Genomic DNA, 27978 nt, shown 5'->3' with positions numbered 1-27978 from the left:
AAATATTCATGACGCTGTTATAAAACTATATGACAGAGTATTAACACTTAATGACATTTTAATGACAAATTATACTTGTACAACTGTAGCTGAGGTCAAGAAAAATATTCATGACGCTGTTATAACACTATTTGACAGAGTATTAACACTTAATGACATTTTAATGACAAATTATATTTGTAGCACTGTAGTTGAGGTCAAGAAAAATATTTATGATGCTGTTATAAAACTATATGACAGAGTATTAACACTTAATAACATTTTAATGACAAACTATATTTGTACCACTGTAGTTGAGGTCAAGAAAAATATTCATGACGCTGTTATAAAACTATATGACAGAGTATTAACACTTAATGACATTTTAATGACAAATTATACTTGTACAACTGTAGCTGAGGTCAAGAAAAATATTCATGACGCTGTTATAACACTATTTGACAGAGTATTAACACTTAATGACATTTTAATGACAAATTATATTTGTAGCACTGTAGTTGAGGTCAAGAAAAATATTTATGATGCTGTTATAAAACTATATGACAGAGTATTAACACTTAATAACATTTTAATGACAAACTATATTTGTACCACTGTAGTTGAGGTCAAGAAAAATATTCATGACGCTGTTATAAAACTATATGACAGAGTATTAACACTTAATGACATTTTAATGACAAATTATACTTGTACAACTGTAGCTGAGGTCAAGAAAAATATTCATGACGCTGTTATAACACTATTTGACAGAGTATTAACACTTAATGATGTTTTAACGACAAATTATATTTGTACCACTTTAGTTGAGGTCAAGAAAAATATTTATGATGCTATTATAAAACTATATGACAGAGTATTAACACTTAATGACATTTTAAAGACAAATTATATTTGTAGCACTGTAGTTGAGGTTAAGAAAAATATTTATGATGCTGTTATAAAACTATATGACAGAGTATTAACACTTAATTACATTTTTAATAACAAATTCAATTAGTATCACTGGTAAAAAGTGATCAGTTATGTTGTCTTGGTAATGTCAAGTTATCATGACAAGTTATGATGCATTGGTTAATGTCAAGTTGTCATCTCAAACAATGTCGTCTTTGCATAAAAAATTTCATAATTAAATGAATGACACTTAATGACAGTTATCATAAACATCCATAAAATCTCCTTCATGTTCGTGAACACACGTGTTATGTCATGATGGTGGGGGTGTCATGTCAGTCTTATGAACACCCCTTTAAGTTAAAGTGTAAAAAAGTGTCTAATGACATGAGGATGAGTTAATATAGACATAGTGTAATTTTAATTTCTGTGCAAATTATTTCTTTAAGTATAAAATGCTTTCTTTCAAATTCCTATGCACAATGGTTATGGCTCATGGTTTATCCTAGGATTCAAACCAATATCGAACCAGCATGCTACATTATCTATATATGAAATATCAATTGTAACAAACTTTATATCTGTATTTCTCTATCAGGCAACGGACGAGGACTCTCCTCCTAATAACATCTTGACGTACTCCATCATCTACGCCTCTCAGTTCAGGTCCTATTTCAGCATCACTGTCATCGAGGGCTATGCAGGTGTGTGTTCAAATCTTTTCTCATAAGATGATTTCACAGGCTGTTCACGGTCACATTAGACATTATGCACCGTGTCCTGTCCCGTACAGTAAGTGATTTGGCGGGGAATCGGATTTAGGTTTAACACCTTAAAGCGTGAAAATACCTTTCGAAATGCCTTTGTGACCTCTGGTGTTTCATAAATGGATTATAGATGGCTGTCTTGTATAGGGAATGTGCTGTTGCATGTGTTTCTTTTTTCTGGTATTAATGTGATTCGTGTCACATCTCCATCTTCTCAGTCATCACTGTGAACCGTCCTCTGGATTATGAACAGATACCTGGTGGTATGATCTACTTGACTCTGATGGCTAAAGATGGGGGTAACCCATCCCTCAACAGCACTGTACCTATCACCATTGAGGTGTTTGTAAGTACTAAATTTTTTTTGTATTGTATCTTCTTTTCATTGATATGTTGCTGTTTGTAGAGCACCAGTTGCCTATAACTTAAAGTCCCCATGAAATCAAAACTGACAAATCTTTTTTTTTAGAATAGTGCAGTGTTGATTATAAACTATTTATCCATATGGGTCTTTTTTATTGATGTGCCGTCATAAACTTCAATTAAAATCTGAAAATGTAATTTCCTTCTCTGATGATGTCAGCTAGACAGCTTGGGCGGAGCATCAGTTAACCACACCCCAACCAATTGTTAGTCTGCTGCAAGTTCCATTTCTGAATGCAACGCCTACTTTTCAATATCCAATCAATTCACAGTGGAAACACAAGACACACCCACTGTAATATTCCATTTCACTCGAAAATACGTCACAACACAGAAGTAAAGTCAGTCACGACTTCCTGTTCACGGGGGCTTTAACTATTTCCCTGACAGCATTTTTTATGATTTTCACAAAAATTCAATTCCTTTCAGAAAATATTCTTCTCTAAATATATAAACATACAATATATCAAATGAAAGAACAGAGCCTTTCAAACAAAAAAGTTGTATCCTACCTTTATTTGTTTGGGAAAGAGTTATTAATGTAATGCCTAATTTGCCCTGTTTAGTAAATCCAGTGTTCGAATTGAGGGGGGACTGGGGTAGTCCCGGACCCCTATACTGCAAAAAATTATTTTCAAAAAAAAAAAATCTTAGTATTTTTGTCTTGTTTTCAGTAAAAATATTTAAAAATTCTTAAATTAAGATGCTTTTTCTTGATGAGCAAAACGACTCAAGAAAATAAGTCTAGTTTTTAGACCAAAAGTATCAAATTTAAGTGATTTTGTGCATAAATCAAGCAAAAAATCTGCCAATGGGGTAAGCAAAAAAAAATCTTGAACATTTTCTCTTAAACACTAAATTAAAAAAAATTCAAGAAAAAATAGCTTACCCCATTGACCGATTTTTTTGCTTGTTTTATGCACAAAATCACTTGGATTTGATGTTTTTGGTCTAGGGACTGGACTTGTTTTCTTGGGTCGTTTTGCTCATCAAGAAAGAAATTCTTATTTAAGAATTTTCGATATTTTTACTGAAAACAAGACGAAAATACTAAGATTTTTTTTCTTGAAAAATCATTTTTTGCCGTGTATAATTATAGCTAGGTGACATAATTCGAACACTGAGTAAATCTGACCCCTAACCTTTAAACTCAAAAAAATTAAATGTTACCACACATGTTCTCAGTATTTTGAGATTGTGATCTGCGTGTTAATTTTGGATTCAGTGGTTTTCTCTCAGGTCCACCGGCTGAGACGGTTAATCCACGGATAATTTCTCTCTGACATTTCTTTGCTCTTTTATAATGATTACAATTAGACACATTTCATCTGGAAAACAGCAGGGATTTGACACATCCAGCTTAGAGAGCGTGCATGTGTGTGTGTTATCACTAAACGTTAAACTGAACGCAAGTGGTGAGACTGCGTATATTAAATAATTTCATATCGCCACAGCCTGTGAGTTTCCATTAAGACGCAAAAGCACTCCATCAATTCATCCAATTACAACTAAGAGCAGTTTGTTCCCTGTGGAAAATTAATGAGTTAATATTTAAATGTTTTTATATACTCCCTAAAATGCTGACACCCCTCCCTTCCTCTTTCCCTCCACAGGACCAGAACGACAACCCTCCCGATTTCAGCCTTTCGTCTTACATCATCAACATACCTGAAAATATCAATGCAGGTATGTTTGCTATTATATGATCGGGGGGTAGCACATGTACAATCCACAAAACCTAGCGAGAACACAGCTCAATACCTGTCAGTGATGATTTACAGTGTTCAGCCGGCTGTGTACGGCTTCTGTTCCACCCCAATGTAGTGTTTTGTTCAAATAAGTGTTTTCCTGGTGTTTTGACACAGACATGGTTTGATGATCGAGTTTTGATTCAGTTTTGACCATTTAAAACCAAAACCACAGAGCAACAAGCTCCCAAGACAAATACTGTGTTGTTATTCCTCATTCGGGCTAGGGCTTTATTCTTAACCGTAAAGGAGCTGACAGCAATTTCCAGCAACAAATTTACCTGAAGTCTGTTTCAATTTTATGACATTTAGGGGTGACATAATGCTGGAAAATAGCAATAAGTATGCACACAGCGTAGATGCATTACATGGTGCTTTTCCATTGCATAGTACCCTGCAGTTTGGGTCAGCTCACTTTTGGCTTGGTTAGCTTTCCATCGAGTTTAGTATCACTTCGGAGTGGGAGGGATTATAGGCGTGTCATTCTATTTGCTCTGCCTACTGCTGTGACATCATGCAAGTGAGAGCGTCGTTGTACATTCCCATACATTTATTTATTTCTCAGTCTGCCACAAAATTAAAATTGACCACCACAAATAGATGTTTGCACATCGCGTTTATCACTACCTCTGTATCACATGACAGTTTCTGTATAAGCACTCGTGGCGTCAGTCGACGCGCTCCGCTGAGCCTCATTTAAGTTACATTTAAGCAAATATGCAGACGTGCACGTCGCGAATGTGCTGCCACAAACTGCAAGTCTGAAAAAAACTGTTATGGTGTTCCTGATTACCAAACGGTGGATGTTTTTCATCGCTAAAGGGAGTTTGGGAACTTACAGCAAAGCACAGATGACAACAGGTTTGCTCGAGACAGCGCAAGCTAGCATGAAGGTAAAGCTAATCTTTTACATTATAGCACTGACGCTGGTAGTGACGATTCTCTCAGACCAATCTGTGATCTACAGTGTTTTCACGTCACATTTTGGTATCAGCTCGGCTCGCTTTGAACCCCAACCGAGGTGGTACTAAAAAAAGAAACGGGTACTACGTACTGCACCCAGTGAAAAGCCCTCAAAAGTAAGCTGACCCGACCCAAACCAAACCGTGGGGTACTATGCAATGGAAAAGCACCATATTTATGCGTTTATTTAACCACATAGCTGACTTTATACTGCATAGATGGGATATAATAAAATGTTGATTCTAGTACAACCCACAAAGAATTTGAAGAAGAAAGTAATTGGGGTCTGGAATAAAATGGGGGTGACACTTGTCCCAATAAAATCTTTAAAAAATAATAGTTTGGTTTAAAGGGGACATTTCACAAGACTTTATTTAAAATGTCAAGTAAATCTTTGGTGTCCCCAGAGTATATATGTGAAGTTCTAGCTCAAAAAAACAATATAGATAATTTAATATAGCATGTTAAAATTGCCACGTGTCCTTTAAAATGCAAATGAGCTGATCTCTGCACTAAATGGCAGTGCCGTGGTTCGATAGTGCAGATTGGGGGGGTATTATCCCCTTCTGACATCACAAGGGGAGCCACATTTAATGACCTATTTTTTCACATGCTTGTGGAGAATGGTTTACCAAAACAAAGTTACTGGGTTGATCTTATTCACATTTTCTAGGTTGATAGAAGAACTCGGGACCAAATCATAACACTTAAAGGAATAGTCAATTTTCTTAAAAGAAAAATCCAGATAATTTACTCACCACCATGTCATCCAAAATGTTGATGTCTTTCTTTGTTCAGTCGAGAAGAAATTATGTTTTTTGAGGGAAAACATTGCAGGATTTTTCTCATTTTAATGGACTTTAATGGACACCAACACTTAACACTTAACTCAACACGTAACAGTATCAAAGGACTATAAACGATCCCAAGCGAGGCATAAGGGTCTTATCTAGCGAAACGATTGTTATTTTTGACAAGACAAATAAAAAATATGCACTTTTAAACTACAACTTCTCATATTCCTCCGGTCCTGAAAGCGTCAGCGTGACCACACGCAATACATCATGACGTCAAGAGGTCACAGAGGACGAACGCGAAACTCCGCCCCAGTGTTTACAAATGTGTTGAAAGAGGACCGTTCCGACGTTGTTGTATGTTGAATGATACTAATTAATGTCTTTGTGGCAGTTTATTGTTTAAAATGGTCCGCAAATGTGTGTTTTATATATGTAACACGTGACCTCTCTACGTCACTACTCATTTACGTTAGGTCACGCTGGACCAGACCTAACGAAAAGTTGTGGTTTGAAAGTGCATATTTTTATTTTTCTTGTCAAAAATGACAATCATTTCACTAGACCCTTATGCCTCGTTTGGGATCGTTTATAGTCCTTTGAAACTTCGTTGAAAAAAATTTTTACGTGTTGAGTTAAGTGTTAAGTGTTGGTGTCCATTAAAGTCCATTAAAATGAGAAAAATCCTGGAATGTTTTCCTCAAAAAAAAAAAAAATTTCTTTTCGACTGAGCAAAGACGTCAACATTTTGGGTGGCATGGTGGTGAGTGAATTGTCTGGATTTTTCAAAATGGACTATTCCTTTAAACATAGATTTCAGTTTTTCAAAAAATGTCCATTTTACACTGCAAAAAATAACTTTCTTACTTAGTATTTTTGTCTTGTTTTCAGAAAAAATATCTAAAAATTCTTAAATTAAGATGTATTTTCTTGAAGAGCAAAATAACCTAGGAAGTCTAAGTTTTTAGACAAAAAATATAAACTTTAAGTAAATTAGTGCTCAAAACAAGCTAAAAAAATCTGTCAATGGAATAAGAAACATTTTCTTGAAGTAAGTTTACTTTCTACATAAACACTTAATTAAAGAAAAAATTTCATTTGCAGATTTTTTTGCTTGATTTAAGCACAAATTCACTTTTTATATTTTTTGTCTAAAAACTAGACATATTTTCCTAGGTCATTTTGTTTATCTATCAAGAAAATACATCTTAATTTAAGATATTTTTACTGAAAACAAGAGGAAAATACTAAGTAACAAAGTAATTTTTTGCAGTGTAACGAAATCAGGGAATACAGTATAGGCATCAATTTCGAGATTATCTTTTGATAGTTATGATAAACTAATAATAATTCCACTGTTATGTGACTGTGTTGAATTTATAAAAATTTCAATGAAATAAATTCCTGGTCAATTTATATCATATTCCAAGAATTGAACAAGATTCGCTGCCTGTTTTTAAATCCCACATCTTTTGTTTGTGTTTATGCCTCATTGCACAAACTTTTCTCTATGTTTCTCTTTCTCTCTGTCAGGAGCGACGGTGTTGTTCGTTAACGCCACGGATCTGGATGCGTCTCGGGAATTCGGTCAGGCTTCACTCATCTATTCCCTTCAGGGAAGCTCACAGTTCAGACTCAACACTCGATCAGGTGAACCGCAGCACACATCATCACCTGCACATTTCTCGAATCAAATCCTTCAAAACTGTAGATCTGTAGATTATTGTGTAAGGTACCACCCATCAGCCCAACGACGGTATCCAATGGCGTGGGCGAAGTTATCAGCGTGTCTTATCCTTTCTCGGCGCTTTTGACAGAATTGTCTCTGTTTTGTAATCTGACTCCAATATTAAATAATAATATATTAGTATTGCTGATCATAGTTTAACAGTAGTTATTTTATCATGGTTATAATATAAATATAGAATGCGGATACATTACTATAAACTTAAATTGAGGATATCCAGTCTAATTTAAGTTTATACTTACTCAGCCTTAAGAAGAGGTTTCTCCAATTTAGTTAAAAGTTGAGGTTTCTCCATTCAAGTCTAAGTTGAGGAAGGTCCAGTCTAACTTAAACTAAGGCATTCTCCAGTCTAACTTTAACTAAGGTTTCTCCATTTCAGTTATATAAAGTTGAGGTTTCTCCATTCAAGTCTAAGTTGAGGTAGTTCCAGTCTAACTTAAACCAAGGCATTCTCCAGTCTAACTTTAACTGAGACAACTTAAGTGTAAGCATCAACATCTAATTTCAGTTATACATATAATGTTTGAATTAAGAATTACTGACCCATTTAGAATATGCCAAATGTAACAATTTATTATACCAGGCAGGTTTCAGCTTCAAACATAAATTAAACAATATCATACAGAATTTGATTCAATTCCAATTAATTAAAATGATCAACAGTTGCAAAAATTACAAAGTCATACCTGGCAATAGACACTCTGGCTACAGAGTACTTCCATTATGAATATAATATACCCAAAATGGTTCAGAAAGATTCTTGTTAAAGATTTCTTACATGATGTTTGAATACACACACCCAAAGTGTGGGAAAGTTTCTTGCTAAAGAATACTTCCATAATGTCTGAATACACACACCCAAAGTGTGGGGAAGATTCTTGCTAAAGAATACTTCCCAGAGTCTCTTGCCAAGCCACCTTATATACACAGAATGAGACAAAGAATAATAAAATCTCAAAACAGGATTTGGTTGGTCGGTTCTCGTGACCTGAAGGAGCACCAAATGGGACTGTTAACCATCTGTAATCTAGATCTCCTCATGAGTTGACACCCATCACAGGAGTACAGACTGTGTCTTAAGTTTTAAACTTTGATATACTTTCTCTTAACATTATAGAAATTAGACCTTTTTAACCATCGCACCATGACCTTTAAAACAACACCAAACATGAAGATGAAACCTTTGTAGCATCATAACATATGATATATTCAATGTTACATGTGTTTAGTATATTTCCAGTAACCAAAACCTTAAAGGAGAAGAGAGAGGGGGTGAAATACAGATCAGTTCCTGTGTATCCGTGACCCCTGTGGAGAGAGACAACACGTCTCTCAAAAATAGACACAGAATGTGTTTTTTATTGTTTTATGGTCCAGCTCCAAATCCAAAACTTGTCCACCTGTCCTACATCTCCTCCCCTGACCATTGGGAAACTGTCAGAGTACCCAAGGGGTCATTTTGGGTGGACTTCTTGGGTCTCCATACGTCCTTTGTAAATGTAACAGTCTTTTCAAGATGAACACCTGTAATGTTAAACAATGCCTGCAGATATCAAAGCAGGAACTTAACTGTGCTGAACAGGTGTCTGTGATGGACAGAATCTCTGTGGTTCTCGTAGTTAGATAATCTCCCAAATGGATCTGGTTGAAATTTGTTGTACAAAGTCCATTGTGTCAGCCAAACGCATGTGCTCTGTTCATGGAAGCTGTCTCCTCTCAACATTTAGAAGCATCTGTCTCTAATGGGGTCCTCCCCTGGATATTTTCCTGACCTTTTGAACAGTCCTCTGTTACCTATTGGCAGAAGGTGTTTTTAAATAGAAAAGTCAGACCTCCGTAGGTGAAGGAATTCCTCACACTGAGAATGCACCACTGTATGAGAGGGAATTGGAATATAATACACATGACCATGAAATGACTGAACACTGATGAACTTGACTTTCCTTGGAAGGAAATAGTTGTGAATGATTACAATAACACATGACATTATTAGATGTTTCATGATATTGGTGCGAATGGTAAATAAGGTCTCCTTTCCTTTTTTCAAAATAATTTGTCCCAAAAGGTGATCCCATTACCAAACTCTTCACTACTATGCATATTGAACATAGAGTGGAATTTTGATATAATCTGTGTATTTTAAAGGGAGAGTGGCAAAAGTTAATTTAACTAGCATATTTACCAGTGGTATACATCATTAAAGCATATAATAACAATACCATTCAAATATAATACAAATAAATGTAAATTATATGTATATAAAATACAGATATTTATACTAAAGTATATATAATATGATATATTTATAATTTTAATAATAATAGAATTATTCAAAACCTTGAAATGCAAGTTAACCATGTATATCTAAGAATTCAATTAAGTACTTAAAACATACCTAGACAACTTAAACTTAAATCAAGATTTCAATGAAGTAACTTAAAACATACCCAGACAACTTAAACTTAAATCAAATAATTTCTGAATTTCTTATTTATCCATTGTCAATAATTCTTTGCATGTTGTCAAATAATTCTGTACATATATGTTGGTTTAGTCACATTCAATGGTAAGGTGTCTGATTTATGTGATTGATCAGTAGAAGTGCCAGCACTTCAAATATAACCATTTTGTAAAGTTTGAAATTTTTAGACATGTCTGCAGCCATGCTAACCATTTCATTCTTCACTTACTTATTTTAATCTGAAAGTCTTATGTAATCAATTAATAGTTCGTATTTTACCTGTATTTGTACAATCAGAGACAAAACAATTGATGTGTGACTATAACCATACATATGTTCCATGCACACTGAAATGTTTCATGTAGTTCAAGAGAAAATTGACCCAATAGTTTATATTACCATGAAATTAAAATCATAAGTTGACCTTTAATTTTCTCTCCTATGTGTGAGATGCTAAATGGGTTTGCATGTATGACAAACTCTAGAGTTTGGATTCTAAGTCATTTATCATACATATGTGTGATGTTTTAAGCCTGGATAGTTTTAAAACTTATATCAGGTCGCAGTGTTATGTTGTTGCAATGGTGAAAATATGTGCATTATATGTTCATGCCTAGAAGTGGGTGGATTCTAACCTAAAGTAATCTGTGTTGCACAATTTTAGTTCCGATGCTACATCGGGAGGTCATATAATGAATATAGTAGTTTATTACTCTGAGATGTGTATGACCCCTCAAAGCATTATCACACCCACCTCCTGCATTTTAGGTTTGTGCCTGTATTTGGGCTCAGACACGTCTCTAGTGTCAGGACTCTTAAGGAGTCATAGTAATCCACCTGAAAGGAAAAAAGTTAAGATAACAGAAAAGAAACATTCATTTCTAAACTTTTGGGCAATTTGCATTAAGAAATGACATCATCTTTAGTTTACAATGATGTCACTACCACACAGCTGTCAATGACAGCAATGCTTTGGGTTGTACATTCTTCCTGCTAAGAAGATTTGTATCATTATTTTCTGCAAATTAATTTCAGAGGCCAGATTAAGTTGGGAATTTTCTGTTATGTTTGACTATGTTGTTTCAGTCTGAGTGTGTATAGCACCATAAACTGCACTTGCATTTAAACTGTGAGCATAAGAAGTCCCATTTTTGCTGGGGAAATTTCTGGATTAACTTTAATTTTAATCTTAAACTTAAATGGCTTTACTCTGAGTTGTTCTCAGTACCGTCAGCTCACATGTTTAACTGCTGTGATGTCTGTTTATGGTACACACTATTAAACTTTTCAATCTCTGTGACCTGTAGGACTGTAATATCTGATGATTAAAAATTTCCCACAGTTTCAACCAACTATAAAAGTACATTGACTGATCAGATTCAGTTTAAATTGATGTTTCAAATTTATAAAAGAGTTGTTTGGTTTGCTATCTTGTGCCATGATATTATCAGTGTTCCTGCAAAGCAAAAAACAAAGCCAAACAACAACAACAAACAAACAACACTAAACAACAACAAACAACAATAAACAACAAAACGAACAACAAGCAAAAACATACACATACCCCCGTTTTGGCACGAGATAGTGGACCAAATAAATCTGAATCTAAATATTCCCTGGGCCTTTTTGTGGGTCTTAATCATGTAAGTTTGAAATGCATGTAATGCATCATTTTTCACCATATGAGGCCTGTCTGGCCATTATAATATAATATATATTATAATGTCATTATAATATAAATTACATTATATTAAAAATAATATTAATTAAAATAAATGTTATAACTGGTCTCAAGGGCTTCTAGAATGATGGTACTTTTGCAAAATTGAGAACACATTTCTGTGAATTGACCCTGCAGTAGCAGCTGCATTAACATGTCCACTAACAGCAACAGTTCTCTGTTGTTTTTAGGATGCAATAAACCACAGCACATGCTGGGTACAGAGCTTAACTCATTGCTCAGCTGGGGTTTTTTGTGACCCTCTGGAATTGGGCACAATTTTCTCATGTTTTAGCTGAGGTCTCATTAACTCTTCTTTAGATGTGATTCTTTGAATATGAAAAGTAATCAATGAATAGAGCGTAAGGCACAAATTTTGCTTTAGATTTTGAAGTCATAAACTTTTAACCTGAAGACATACAGATACAGAAGTGTAAAAAGACTTTTAGCTCTGACTGATTCAATTTAAACAGGAATTCTGTATTCCTGCTGTGACTTTAGGACTCAGCTATAATATCTAATTTTATGACTTTCACAATCTTTAGACAATTAGACAACAAATTGCTCAATAACAATTTCCACAATATCATAGAGAAAAAACTAAGCCTAGAACTTTTAACACTGATGACTACACTGTACTGTATATAATGATGTTAATTATGGCCTTAAATCACTTTGATTGATTCACAGAAAATAATGATGTATTTTATTTGTTACAACCAAGCTAACATATTTCCCTTGAAACAAGGAGAAACAGCAGATCTTTTCTGAGAGGGGGTTAAAGCCCTTTGATCTCAGTGGTGAAACTTTCTCAGTGAGATAAGATCACATCTGTTTTATTGACCATTTTAGCAGTTTCATCATTATCTTGCTGTGCATCAGTCAAAGCTTTAGCTCAATTTACCTTATTTACATAATGATAAATCCTGCATTAATAAAGGAATTGTAACAAACCTTCCTGGTTCCATTTTATCTACACTTATCTCCCTATTTGCTTAATATCCAACATTTAGTTCCACTCTGTATGCACTGTACCTCTAACCCCAACAATGCTGCCTTCAATCATTTACACTTCCATCTCTCCTTCATTCAACATAATTACAATTATCTCCTTAACTCAGCATGTATAGTATGTAAACTGTATAGTTTACTGCATTTAATGATCCTATAAAGATTAATATGAACATTTGCTCTTGTCATATCAATCATGTAAACCTGAAATTCACTTCTCATATGCAAACACCTTAACTTACACTGTAGTTTAAACAACATCCCTTTAATTAAGTTAATTCTTGCTTAGAATGAGTTTGTTTCTTTAAATGTTGCACATGTACTGTGAACAACATAAAATCTCATCCAGGGAGTTTAAATGTAGTTATTACTGTATTAATTCAATGCTTACCCTTATTTGAGAACCAGAATAAAATTTGGAAGATGTTAATCCATTTTAAATTTATCTTTTGTTGCTTTAACAAACAAAAGATCTTTAATTTGCTAACAAAGGGAATTTATTCTCATCTACACTGCTGTTGTCATGCTGTGTATTTCCATTAACAGAGTTATTATCGCCTGTTTTGCGCAGGTTTGTTTACATACATGGACGCATTGACTTGGGCACGGAGTTTTCTCATCTCATCCGACTGGACTTTTATTATTCACGGATATTCGCTAATAACTTACTTTACGGGTTTCAGATATAGTTGCGAGGTCGTTCCACAACGCAAATACATAATCGCCACGGCGATGTTTCCACTTTTAGACTCAAATTTACGACTTTGCGTAATGTACCACGATAACATTTAGTCATTAGTCCATGTAATATTCACTCCTACTGAGTGTAAACACAGGAGACGATGTTTGATTCGAAGCGCGAGTAAATATATTATTTCTTTATCCGCAAAATAATTATTTTTCTGACAGCTGTGTTGTTATTCTAATGTTCATGCCTAACCGGATTTCTCCGGACTTTCAATGGGAGTTTAACGTCCCATTCTACAACATACGGGTGCGTTTATGCTTACCCTCAACATTTCTAATAGGCAAATAAAATCAACTTACCAACACAGCTGCAGACAGAAAAGTAGACGTTTAAACCTCCTATTTTGCGATGAATGGAGTACTCTGTTATGGTTGAAATGTCGCGCTGGAAGGCTTCCTGGAGTACCACGTCACTTGTTCGGGTGTACTACGTCATCACGTCCCGTGGTATACGTCATCACGTCGGGGTCACCAAGCTGTAAGGTACCACCCATCAGCCCAACGACGGTATCCAATGGCGTGGGCGAAGTTATCAGCGTGTCTTATCCTTTCTCGGCGCTTTTGACAGAATTGTCTCTGTTTTGTAATCTGACTCTAATATTAAATAATAAAATATTAATACTGCTGATCATAGTTTAACAATAGTTATTTTATCACGGTTATAATATAAATATAGAATGTGAATACATTACTATAAACTTAAATTGAGGATATCCAGTCTAATTTAAGTTTTAATTTATTCAGCCTTAAAAAGTGGTTTCTCCAATTTAGTTAAAAGTTGAGATTTCTCCATTCAAGTCTAAGTTGAGGAAGGTCCAGTCTAACTTAAACTAAGGCATTCTCCAGTCTAACTTTAACTAAGGTTTCTCCATTTCAGTTATATAAAGTTGAGGTTTCTCCATTCAAGTCTAAGTTGAGGTAGTTCCAGTCTAACTTAAACCAAGGCATTCTCCAGTCTAACTTTAACTGAGACAACTTAAGTGTAAGCATCAACATCTAATTTCAGTTATACATATATAATGTTTGAATTAAGAATTACTGACCCATTTAGAATATGCCAAATGTAACAATTTATTATACCAGGCAGGTTTCAGCTTCAAACATAAATTAAACAATATCATACAGAATTTGATTCAATTCCAATTAATTAAAATGATCAACAGTTGCAAAAGTTACAAAGTCATACCTGGCAATAGGCACTCTGGCTACAGAGTACTTCCATTATGAATATAATATACCCAAAATGGTTCAGAAAGATTCTTGTTAAAGATTTCTTACATGATGTTTGAATACACACACCCAAAGTGTGGGGAAGTTTCTTTCTAAAGAATACTTCCATAATGTCTGAATACACACACCCAAAGTGTGGGGAAGATTCTTGCTAAAGAATACTTCCCAGAGTCTCTTGCCAAGCCACCTTATATACACAGAATGAGACAAAGAATAATAAAATCTCAAAACAGGATTTGGTTGGTCGGTTCTCGTGACCTGAAGGAGCACCAAATGGGACTGTTAACCATCTGTAATCTAGATCTCCTCATGAGTTGACACCCATCACAGGAGTACAGATTATGTCTTAAGTTTTAAACTTTGATATACTTTCTCTTAGCATTATAGAAATTAGACCTTTTTAACCATCGCACCATGACCTTTAAAACAACACCAAACATGAAGATGAAACCTTTGTAGCATCACAACATATGATATATCCAATGTTACATGTGTTTAGTATATTTCCAGTAACCAAAACCTTAAAGGAGAAGAGAGAGGGGGTGAAATACAGATCAGTTCCTGTGTATCCGTGACCCCTGTGGAGAGAGACAACACGTCTCTCAAAAATAGACACAGAATGTGTTTTTTATTGTTTTATGGTCCAGCTCCAAAACCAAACTTGTCCACCTGTCCTACAATTGGCATTAGTCAATACATGTGCTTTAAAAGAAAAACTAATGACTGGGTTTGCCAAAATTTTACCAGGAAATCTTTGAAAGATTCAGAGGCTTATTTGTGGTGCAGTCTTGTGCAGCAAGCTGTAACAGGTGTATTATGTGTGAATTTGTAGGAGAAATCACCACCACAGCTCTGCTCGATCGAGAGATGAAGTCTGAATATATTCTGATTGTAAGAGCCGTGGATGGAGGGGTCGGGCCGCTGCAGAAGACTGGCATCGCTACGGTAAAGACCGACAGACGTCTCAGCTTGAGACTTCAAGACTCGCTCTCTCTTTACAACCCAGATTTTACAATTAAAGGAGTAGTTCAGTCTGTCATCATTTATTCACCCTCATTTTATTCCAAACCCCAATGAGTTTCTTTCTTCTGAACACAAGGATTTTTTTAAGAATAGAAAGTATTTTACGTATAATGAAAGTGCATGAGGACCGGATCAGTCAGGCTCTGAAATGAAAAAAGACACTATAAAAAAAGTCATATAAAGGAGTCTGTGCTATATTTTAGGTCCTTTCAAGTCGAACAATGCGGGTAAAGAGCACCGTTAAATAAATCTTGCTCTTCATTGTAGCTCTCGAATTGAAACTTCATATGATGGGGTGAATAAATGACCACAGAATATCATTTCATAGCTATGGTGCATTGGACGGTGTACATCCACAGGACATGTAAGAGCTGTAGGTTCGAGTCTGCCCCACAAGCTCCCCTGATAGCAATAATAGGGGTCCCACAGGTCCTTGAAAGTTTGTGAATCTGGGGGAAAAAATTCAAGGCCCTGGGAAGTTTTTGAAAATATACATACATAGATACAGGTCATTGAAAGTGCGTGAATCTATTTTATGCAAAAAAAAATTCTTGAAAAAATCCATATTATTCCCTGTGTAGTGAAGATAATATCATCAAAATTCTAGACTTTTTAAGCACTCTCTTTAAATGCTTATATCTTCTGTATGCGAATGTTGATTTATACCAAAATGCTTTTTTGCATAGTTGTGTTTGAGACATGAAAACGTCTCTGGTTACGTATGGAACTTTTGTTCCCTGAGAAGGGAACGAGACGCTGCGTCTCCCTTGTCATACTTCCTGCGTCCCTGTAGCGCCGTCTTTGGCAATATTTCAGATAGCGATATACTTCCTGGCTCCCGCATCACCCTGTCTTTGTCGTTAAGCCCACTATTAGTTGAATTTGATATACACATTCAGATGCACTTACTCCTGGAGGCGTCCCCAAAGTGTCACCGCAGTGATGCAGTGCGAGTTCCCTTGAAAGGGAACTGTAACAATGTATCATAAAAGGTAACACAATGTAACCTTACTCTCACTTGAAATGTGTTCCCACATTTAGTCCTTGAATTGTGGGTATTGGACCTGGAAAGTCCTTGAAAGGTCCTTGAATTTGAAGTTAACTAAGGTGTGGGAACCCTGATTAAGCTCCGGGGGAGATCCGTAACTGAACCACTCCGAAGTCTGCAGCTCCAGTCTGGATCCGTTGCAGATCCGCCCAGGACCGATCTTGTTTGTTGTTTTACTGCATGTTGTAAGCATAATATGATAACAGTATTTGTCCTTGCAGGTGAACATCACTATACTTGACATAAACGATAACGCTCCCATGTGGCGGGATGAGCCGTATCAAGCAAACGTCGTGGAGATGAGTCCCATCGACACGGATGTCATTACTGTAAGTGTACTGATCGAATGATCTGAACCCTTCAAATCTACTTAAAAAAATGGCCATAATTTTTTACCTTTTCGAAATAATAACACTTTGAAACAGGGAGTAAAAGCAAAACTATTGGTAATACCCAATCGGTATGGGTAGATGTCATTCAAAGTAATCGAATATTGGTATAGGCACAGATATCAGTGCATTGCTAATTCATTTCTGATGCTTTTAGATGATTCATTTCTGATGCTTTTTAGATGTAGATTTATATATATATATATATATATATATATATATATATATATATATATATATATATATATTATTTTTTTTTATAAAACAGTTCACCTAGAATAACAATTCTGTTATTGTTTATTGACCTTCATGCTGTTACAATACGACGTGCTGTTGACATTTCTTTGAAGCCCAAAGTAATTTTAAATAATGTCGTCTCTGTTACATAAAATGACAATTTAGTTGTGAAGCTGTAAGATGGGAAAAAGCTTCAAAAGGCATCCACACAACTCATTCAGTATATTGCATCTCTTCTGAAGTCACATGACAGATTTGCATAAGAAACAGACTACGGTGTGTTATTCACTTCGAATACAGAGTCTGTAGAGATGCCAAAAAGGTAAAATACAGATTGAATGATTAAAAGGACAGTCCCAAATCCAAAAGTCAGCAAGTAAACATAGTTAACACTATTGATTTTCTGAGTCGTAATGTCTTACAGTTTCTCTTTCAGTCAAATCCCCTCTGTACCCAGAGGAGTAAGTACCCATTTCCTTTTCGGCTGGAGAAAACCCCTCTGTCCCTTCCTTTGATCGGCTGGAGTTTGGCAGCTGAATTCAAAGTGGGCGCTCACCTCTGTGTCCTTGAGACGTTTGTCTGAGCTCGCTGTACTGTATGGCTGGTGAATGAATAAATTATTTCACACCTTAATTTCAGTCACACCATCTCTGGCTTGAGTTAAAAAAAATCGCTGAAAAAAGATGGCAAGAGCTTTCCGAAACTCATGCTTTACAGTGTTTCTAGACGTTTGGGTTTACAGCCTGTAAAAAAAGTTGGTTTAACTTTAAAAAGTAAGTTGACACAACATACAGTAGGGGAGAGCAGGGGCGAAAGTAAAAATTTTTTAGAAAACCGTCATTTTAAAAGATAATGTTTTAGGCACAAGTGTGGTCTATCAATACCAGGTGAAATGTTAAAAACATGTATAACAACTTTAGTATAATTTCACTTTGAACATACAATAAGTAGTGCATTGTTACTTTTGACCCTGACAGCTGGGACGAAAGTAACAAACAGGTGGGTCAAACGTAACACAACAGAACAAGATTTTAAATATACTTATTACACGGCTCTCTGGAATGCTTGATTCTGATTGGTCAGTTGAGACATTTGCAGGTTCGTTCTTTTCAAATAATAACCGCTCCAAAGTAATAACGCATAGCCGGTACTACTTGTATGTTTTAAATTAAAGATTACTGTTTGGCGCCATCTTGTGACAAACACTGGACAACCACAATTAAGAATGGAAAATTTTGACATTAATTTTAATTTAAAACAAATATGCCAATAAAATGTTTCAAATTCATATTCATGTCCAGTTTTTTTTCTCATGTGGCAAGTAGCCGTGTAATAAGCGGGATAATGTAGAGGCAGCCGGTAGTTATCGGGTAAATAAGCCCCTTCAGTGTGATACAAGACCCTCCACTTCGCGTCGGGTCCTGATCACACTGTCGGGGCTTATTTCCCGATAACTACTGGCTGCCTCTACATTATCCCTTACTTGACTATGACCTTGTTAATATGTAACTGCAAACATATTTTAACGTTTATCTTTGCAAAAAATAATGAAAATACATTTTCATTTTAAATTTCGTTTTCATCAAATGTTTCAAAAGCAACCTGACAGTAAAAACTTAAATAGTTTAGAATAAAACATTTTTTCAACAGTATGAACACTATGAAAATTAAGTCCAATCAAATTAGCATAATATAATTTTCAACATAATTCAACAATATTAGACAGGAACTCCTGACATTGAAACCCAATTTACTTTCAAACCTCAAGGATGTCTTAGAGCACTAAGTTACCTGTAAATTGATCAGTAGGGGAGAGCAGGGGCAAAAGTACAATTTTACTGTATTTTAAAAGCTAATGTTTTAGACAGAAATATATTTTTGCTGTAGTCAGTAACTCACAAGTGTGGTCTATCAATACCGGGTGAAATTGTGAACAAATGTAAAACCACTTCAGTATAATTTCACTTTGAACATGAGTAGCGCATTGTTACTGGGACGAAAGTAACACAACAGAAAAATATAGATTTTTGTGTCACACTTGTTTTTAGTACATACACATAACTGTGAGCTTGTTAATATGTAACTGCAAACATATTTTAACGTCTATCTTTGCAAAAAAGTATGAAATTACATTTTCATTTTAAATTAAAATTTTCATGAAATGTTTCAAAAGGAACCCGACCGTACACACTTGAATTGTTGAGAATAAAACATTTTGTAACAGTATGAACACTAAAATCAAAATAAACAAATTAGCATAATATAATTTTCAACAAAATGCAATAGTATTATCAGCGAGACAAAATAAATCAGTGTTACTTTCATCCCGACAGGAACTTTTATTTTGAAAAACTCTGAGAAGTCAAACTTCAGGATGTGTTAGAGCACTAAATAACTTGTAGATTGATCAGTACTTTAACACATGAAACCAGAAACACAACACGTTATAAAAAAATGACCACTTTAGGAATTTTTCTTATCATGATTAAAACAGCTTTCAAGACCTACACAGGCAAAACGGTGATGAGATAATGCAATATTTATCAGCGCTGTCAATGGTTGCGTGCTAAAGATCCTGTCATAGTTTGGATTGCAAATGTAGTCAGGGCTCAGAGAAAATTGCTTTGTTACTTTTGGCCCATGTTACTTTCGCCACGGTTTTCCCCTATTTATGCATTTTTATTTAAAAAATATTTTTAAGTTGTTTAACTCAGGCAACCAGGAGCTTCGTTTTTTAAGTTGAACCAACAAATCTTTTTTACAGTCCAGTTTTGTAAGCTCTCTGATGGAAAAGCAGGTTCAATTGTTCATGTTAAAGGTGGTCAGTTTGACTCTCTAACCATTAGACTGCCCCATCTGCATGTTAGTGTTTAGTGGTTTTATCCTGGTTGATAGTATTTGCTAAATATACAGCTGTTTGTCCATTAAACCAGTACTGGACTTCATTAGAAGACGACTTATTAAAATGTAGCCATGAGTCAAGTGCATACTTCATTACCCAGCTGGACACTGCGAAGGAAAGAGAGATGAATGAAAACACTTGTAAATCCTCAAATTTTTAGTCTTATGGAATGTGTGACACTCCTACTCTCAAATTACTTCACTTATTTGCAGTCTTTAAAATACATTTTCCTAAAAGTTACTTTGCTGTATGCTTCCATAAAGAATCTTCAACATCCATGTAACCCTTTTGTTGCACAAATTATTGCACATTATTTATAGTACAGACTATGAAAAATAAGTTATGGTAAAAAGGTTCATTGGTGAACCAAATATTGCTCTCTTTATTTGCCAATGCCTGGAAGAACACTTCTTAGCATATTCATTTTTTAAAGAGTGTTTAAACACACTGGCATAATCATCTCTTTAAAGGGACCATTTAAAATATCCGCCAAAAAAAAATCAATTCATACTCCACACTCCAAACAGACGGGGGCAGTATACCTCCAGAAAGTGAGTTAGTCTATTTTAATTTAGCAGCTGCAAATTTAGCAGCATATATCAAGTTTGATTTACATTAGCAACTATGTTATCATTAGTCACAAAAAAAACATTCAGTCACAAAAAAAAAACATTCGGTCTCATTAAAATTGCATTTTTTTTCGCTACGTTTCGTGCGTCCATTTGGTGTTCATTATCATCGAAGACATTTCAAGCTTCTTAGCTAATGTTACATTTCAGCATCAGCTTGGTAGATAACGGGTGAAAACCGGATCGGATCTGTGGGTAGAGCTAACTATTAAACGCTAACAGCTAAGGATGCGCGATAATTTGCATGCGATAGTCATTGCGCTTCTCGTCAGTGAAGCCGGTTTCTTGATTAAAAGTGAATCGCCATTAGCTGCTTTCAGATGGAGCCACATTTACTGCACAAAGCCGTAGTTCATGTACAAGCTGAGCATAGGTTATCGCAATGCCTATTATAAGTGAACTTCTAGCGAAATACTAACAGCATCTTACTTACCAATCGAAAGAATGTTGTCATTTCGGAGTCGAACCTAATTTCTTTCATGTCCATTAGTTGTCTCCAGCGATGAAAAGCAGTGCCAGTATTTACTCTGGTTCGGTTCCTTTATTTATCAGATTTTATTTGTGATTCCGAGCGCGTTGTTCCCTGCAGCGAATGGTTGTGGTAGCGGTAAATGTCTCTTGCTTCAGCCATTCTTCCGCTCTCTTCCCTGAACTAAAATACGTCCGAAAACCCTATTGCAAGGCAGGAAGGCATGTCCGAATCCATGGCTGTCCGAATTGCATTTCTCTGAGCTGCCTTCATGCTTCTTAAGTCAACAAGTCAGCTTCGGACGCAGCGGTAGTAGTAGAGGGCTGTACTCCCACACACGCGACTTATTCGTGTATTGCAGTTTGGCTGGCGGTTATGTGTGTGGCCCGCATACCGCCTCCCATGGTCGAAACTGGTATTACAACACCAGTCGGGCTGTAGCTAGTAATTTAGCATGCTAATTCAGATTGATATTTCTGCAGCACTATACCTTGTCATTTTTTTAATGACATCTTTGCCCTTATTTCTTCTCATTCTTTTGATGCGTGTAGCTAATTTTCTAAAATCTTTTACCTCAATTATTACAAATGGCACCTTTAAAGGAATTGTTCTCTCACAAATAAACTTCTGTCGATTTATTTTAAAATGTATTTCTTTCACTACCACACGCATATTTATGCTTTATTCGTTGAAATTAAGTCAGTTTGTCATTTCAGTCAAACTTGGCGTAGTGATATGGAAATGTAATGTGGATGACAGACCTGGAACTACTTTATTGGTGTGTGTTTACTAAAAAATAATGCACACCCATTCAGAATGACGCATTTAACCGCCCATGCTATAAGTAAGGTATAATTTCTAGCAGTTTTTATTTCAGATACAGTATAAGCCCCGAGAGTGTGGTCTTAAATAATTTCACAATAGCCGCCTGTACATTATCCCTCTATTTCAACATGATCTCACGGAAAGTTGTGTTATAGTAACGCAAAATTTGATTAATTTATTTGTGTCCATGGCACAAAATTCAGCTTTTTCGTGCCTTGAGCAAGAATATCTTTTTCGTGACACTCGCACAAATTTCTATAAATAGTTTCTTGTGTCCGTGGGAAGACTATCTTTTTCTGTTCTTTCATTTTATGTATTGCTTTCTTATAGTTTTTTCTATTTTTAAATCATTGTCGCTTGGGGTTCAGGTTAGATTTGGGGTTTGTGTTAGGATGTACTTTTATGTATTGGTTTCTACATGTTTTTATTCCGCTTTTAAAACTATTCTCGCCTGGAGTTGGGGTTAGAGTTGGGTTTGGGTGTCTAAAAATGTAACAGAAAGTGATTCTAACCCCACCCCCATGCGACAATGGCAAGAAAATGGGAAAAATCTATGAGAAAACAATACATAAAATGACACGAAAAAGAAAGTCGTGCCATGGACACGAGAAACTATTTATAGAAAGTCACGAATAAGAAATTTTGCGTGACTGTAATGCGACTTTCCGTGAGAGTCTGTTCTTATTACACGGCTATTTACCTCATTAGTAGGGTAAGGGACATTAAATATTGAATTGAAATATTTCAATTGCTCATTTTTAATGAATGCAAACCTTCCCGCGAGGAAAACGTTTACTTTCGGCTTTAAGATAAGACAAGACGTTGGAATGTCGCAACTGACCAATCAGAATCGAGCATTTTAGAATGCTGTGTAATAAGTTTAATTAATAGTGCGAGTAAACATGCCTGTGCTTAGCACGTCTGTACGAGAGAGAAATATCATCCCTAGATAAACTTTACGTTAGACCCGTGCTCTCCATCATTGCTTTAAACTCTCTCTAATCGAGAGAAGTCTAGCCCTTCATATTTTAATAATGAAAGACCTCTGTTCTCTAATGACCAATTAAGTGATTTTTAGTGCTTCTCTTTTAGCACAGTGAATAATTGATTGGCCCTTTAAAAATACAGCCAGAGGTTTAGACAGTAGTGACCGCCCCGTGCATAAATCTCCCATCATGCCGTTCTGTCGGGAAAGGTTGATGTGATTTAATTCTGTTGCACCATAGGATTCTGTGTTGTGCCTAAGGACTCATTTCCATCTCTCTGTCTCTCTCTCAGGTGTTGGCACTGGACCCTGATTATGGTGATAATGGGACGGTAGTGTACTCTATAAATCCAGAGAACCCGTTCTACACTATCAATCGTAATACCGGTAAGATCCGCACCAGCGGGGCCGTCCTGGACAGAGAGAGTCGAGACACCAGAGCCGCACAACTTATGAGAACCATCATTGTCTCTGCTACAGATCGTAAGTAATTCTCATCTGTCCCATAATGCATCACTCTCTTTGTCCGAGGTTATAATAAAGACTTTAAGTCTGTCCTACTATTCGTTTTCTTTCTTGTGTATCCAGTTCTCATCCAAAATTTAGTGAGCTGCCTACGTAGGAAGCATTTTAAAGCATCAGAATGTGATCACTTTTAAAAATAAATTGCTTGCAACCTTGTTTGAAATGCAGAAAGGTTCTTTGGATGTTAAAGAGCACCTACAATTCACGATTTTACATTTCCTTTAGTGTGTAAGTGTGTGGTAGTACATTTTAGCTATATGCAAAATGTACAAATTCCAAAGTAAACAATGATGGAGTTATCGTCATTTTTTTGGACTACAACAAACACACGGATTGTAGGCAACAGTTTACTTCCTCGGCCCGTTGATGTGGACACGACGGTCATTATCATAATTCTGCCCGCTTCTGACTCACAACCTGTAAGTTGTCTATGTTTTCATATTTAAAGAATTTACTTCTGACTAAACCATGATTCAAACACAAATTATTGCAGTGAAGAGTAGTGCTAGTTGTTTGTATGATCACATGGTTTTATGTTTTAGTATCCTTACCTTGCCAATCTGTTACGGTTTGCTCAAGCTGCACTGGCAAAGTTGATCGATCAGCTTTCCGATGCTTTTGCTGAATCAGATTTGGCTTGTATTGATAAGGTAGTAGAGACGAGCTGATCTTCATAATACGATAAGGTGCGTCACATTTCCGGCTGACGTCAGAGATTGGGCCGATATTTCTGACACACCCACGAAACAAGAGAAAACGCATCTCAAACCTGTTGCACATCGTTGCACACCGTTTCCAGGAAACATGTCGTTCAATCCGGAAACCGTAGCAAAACGTTGGGCACCGGTGTGAGCTTGACCGTGCCTCTGGTCTTAGAAGGTTAAATACCAAGGAGGATTAGGACCAAGCTACAATTAAAAATAAAACCATCTTGAGATTAAAGTCATTAAAATATAAGAATAAATTCATTATTTAAAGAGAAAAAAGTCAAAATAAATATAACTTAGAAAATAAAGTCGTTATTTAATGAAAATAAAGTGTTTTTTAATGAAAATAAATTCGTTATTTAATGAGAATAACGTCGTTATTTAACAAGAATAACGTCGTTATTTAACAAGAATAACGTCGTTATTTAACAAGAATAACGTCGTTATTTAACAAGAATAACGTCGTTATTTAACAAGAATAACGTTGTTATTTAAAGAGAAAAAAGTCGTTTTTAACGAGAATAAAGTCGTTTTTTAACGAGAATAAAGTCGTTATTTAAAGAATTAAGTAGTTTTTTAACGAGAATAAAGTCGTTTTTAACGAGAATAAAGATGTTATTTAACAAGAATAACGTCGTTATTTAAAGAGAATAAAGTAATTTTTTAATTAAAATAAATGTGTTATTTAATGAGAATAACGTCGTTATGTAACGAGAATAAAGTCGTTTTTAAAGAGAATAAAGTCATTTTTTAACGAGAATAAAGTCGTTAAGAGAATAAAGTCGTTTTTTAACGAGAATAAAGTCGTTTTTAACGAAAATAAAGATGTTATTTAACAAGAATAAAGTCGTTTTTAATGAAAATAAATTTGTTATTTAATGAGAATAACGTTGTTATTTAACAAAAATAACGTTGTTATTTAACAAAAATAACGTTGTTATTTAAAGAGAATAAAGTAATTTTTTAATTAAAATAAATGTGTTATTTGAGAATAACGTCGTTATGTAACGAGAATAAAGTCGTTTTTAAAGAGAATAAAGTCGTTTTTTAACAAGAATAAAGTCGTTTTTAACAAGAATAAAGTTGTTATTTAAAGACAATAATATAGTTTTTAACGAGAATAAAGTAGTTATTTAACGAGAATAAAGTTGTAAAATTTCGAGAATGAAGTCAATATTTTCAGTTTAGGCTTTTTCTTTACTTTGTTTACTGCATTAAGACAGTTAAATAACAACTTTATTCTCGTTAAATAACGACTTTATTCTCAAGCTTATATTTATTCTGACATTTTTCATGAAATAATGACTTTATTCTTGCATTTTAATGACTTTAATATTGAGATGGTTTTATGTTTTATTTTATTTTATTTTAGGATCAATGAGGAGCCATTCAGCCAAAAATGTTTTTCTGGCAATGCGTGACACCTTTATTTTTAAGAGTAAACACTGATTCAAAAAATACTTATAAAGATAATTATACTGTCTTCTAAAATAACTTATTTTTAGCTGGTTGTAATGCAACATTCCCAGAATGCATTGCAATAAATTCATATAAAAAGCATTACTCCAAGATGACAGATGATAAATGAAGTAGCATTATGAAATAGTGTCATTAATAATAGATTAGGAGGAGTTGTATATTATGTATATTTCTGTCTTTTAGATTATAAAGTCAGTTTAGAGCATTTGCATTAGCAGCACAAAGGTCACAGGTTCGATCCCAGGAAACACCCATACGTACAGGTAAAATGTACACAATGCAGGTCACTTTCTATAAAAGTGTCAAATAAATCATGTGAAGAGTGCAATTTATATGTTGTTTATTTTGAATGTTTTAAATCACTAACTTTTTTTATTGCTTAAAGAACCTGCATTTGTGTATGAAGTACAGTACCTTAGAAGGCAGCTGCAGCACACTAGGTTTTGGCGTACAGCTAGTGTAGTTTTGTCTGTTTTGTTAAAAGTCTGTTTTAGTCATCACAGCCGTGAGTCACAATTTAAAGTGACATCTCAGATTTACGAATGCTTCCCCCTCAGTGGATATATAATGAAGTCTTTTCTGTATGCGGGTATGTATTCAAGTATTTTTATCGTTGTGTTGCCTCCCTCAGGTGGGACTCCTCCACTGCGTTCTTCAGCGAGCGCTACGGTGTACGTCAACCTTCTGGACCTCAATGACAACGATCCGGCCTTTCTCAATCTCCCATTTGTAGCCGAAGTACCTGAGGGGCTTCCTATTGGATCTTCTGTTTTTAGGGTTAGTATATGAATGGTTGAAATGATCTTCACAGAGCATGAATATGATATCACTGATTAACTATTTCAGAGCAAAAACAAGCATTTTAGCGCAAGAGGGGTTCTTTTGAACTAAATTTTTATCATACTGCATATTTTGCAAGATGTATAGCCTAGTATTTTTTAAAATATGTATAAGAAATGGTGTGTAGTATGCACACTATATTTTGTCACATGATCTTATAATTCAGATGAATTAATATATAAAGTCATTCTGTCTTTGTATTCCAACTGGTCATCTGATGCTCTGCTGCCCCCTGCTGTTTTCCTCTCACAGGTGCAGGTACAGGACCCTGATGAGGGTGATAATGGAGCGGTTACCATGGCGCTACAGGTGGCAACGCCACGACTGGACTTTAGGCTCAACATCACCACAGGTATACTGGTTTCCACGGCTGTGCTGGACCGCGAGCAGATTGGCCAGTATTATCTGAGGATCATCGCGTATGATGCGGGCCAGTTTCCACGAACTTCCACAAGCACTCTCACTATCACAGGTACAGATCTAAAGAACCAACCTGTGTCCTGCAAACTCACTTTATGAAACACAAAGCTTGGCCGCTCTTTGTGACCCTGTCTGTAAAATCTGTGTCTCTTAAGTCTCTTAATTTAATGATAAGATTTGGAGCATCGATGTTTGATTTCATTGATTGATTTTAAAGATATCAAGGTTATATTTTCACATCACGTTCTTGATGGATGCATTTTATGCAGAAAACAGTCAATCACATGCTGGGTTACATATAGCGTATTAACAGTTAGTATATGGGGACTATTATTCAATTTAAATGTTCTTTTTCCTCAGTAATCCAATCCCTTTATTTAACACCTTAATGCATAATTGTGTAATCACTTACATTTTGATTATTCTTAACACAATGTACAATACGGCTTCAGCAAAATTTGTAGTATAGAGTCCTTTGGGCCACTTTCATTGTATTTTTCTAATGCATTTCTATGTAATTTTGGCTTTACATCCTTGGCTATAAAAAATAGCGGTCAGGATAGTTTTCCACAATCTACCTTTTGTATTTCATGGAAGTCAGATTGAAACAACACAAAGGTTTCCCTGATAGCTGCTCGCTCTCTTTCTTTCTTTCCTTTTTTCGCAGTTTTGGATGTGAATGATGAAACTCCAACTTTTTTTCCAAGCGTTTACAACATATCTCTAGAGGAGAGCGTGCCACGTGATTACGTGGTGGTCAGACTGAACTGCACTGATAATGATGCGGGTCTGAATGCAGAGCTCAGCTATTTCATCACAGGTCAGAAGTGTTACAGGGGTCAATGATAAAACAAACCTATTTTTTAAAAATCATTAAAAATGGATATAATGCATATTTTTAAGTTAGGAACAATGTGTTCAAAAAGTTTTGTTTATTGAACAACATTTCAGTACATTTTAATTTTTTTTTACAATATTTTTATCCCTGTTTAAAAAAA

General features: G+C 35.2%; 1 protein-coding gene across 1 annotated transcript in view; it reads left to right on the top strand.

Annotated features, from left to right (window-relative positions):
* cdh23 (cadherin-related 23) overlaps positions 1 to 27978 on the top strand; it is a 386093-nt gene that overhangs the window by 258991 nt on the left and 99124 nt on the right. Inside the window, exons 16-25 of the mRNA XM_073873573.1 lie at positions 1490 to 1595; positions 1877 to 2004; positions 3695 to 3767; positions 7120 to 7236; positions 15335 to 15447; positions 16795 to 16902; positions 23303 to 23492; positions 26352 to 26497; positions 26813 to 27032; positions 27648 to 27800. Coding sequence (XP_073729674.1) covers positions 1490 to 1595; positions 1877 to 2004; positions 3695 to 3767; positions 7120 to 7236; positions 15335 to 15447; positions 16795 to 16902; positions 23303 to 23492; positions 26352 to 26497; positions 26813 to 27032; positions 27648 to 27800 — 1354 coding nt within the window. The remainder of the gene's footprint in view (positions 1 to 1489; positions 1596 to 1876; positions 2005 to 3694; positions 3768 to 7119; positions 7237 to 15334; positions 15448 to 16794; positions 16903 to 23302; positions 23493 to 26351; positions 26498 to 26812; positions 27033 to 27647; positions 27801 to 27978) is intronic.

This window comes from Misgurnus anguillicaudatus, chromosome 11 (assembly GCF_027580225.2).
Source record: "Misgurnus anguillicaudatus chromosome 11, ASM2758022v2, whole genome shotgun sequence".
Taxonomy (NCBI): domain Eukaryota; kingdom Metazoa; phylum Chordata; class Actinopteri; order Cypriniformes; family Cobitidae; genus Misgurnus; species Misgurnus anguillicaudatus.
Note: the sequence above shows the minus strand (reverse complement) of the source record. Positions and strands in the feature narration are given on the sequence as shown.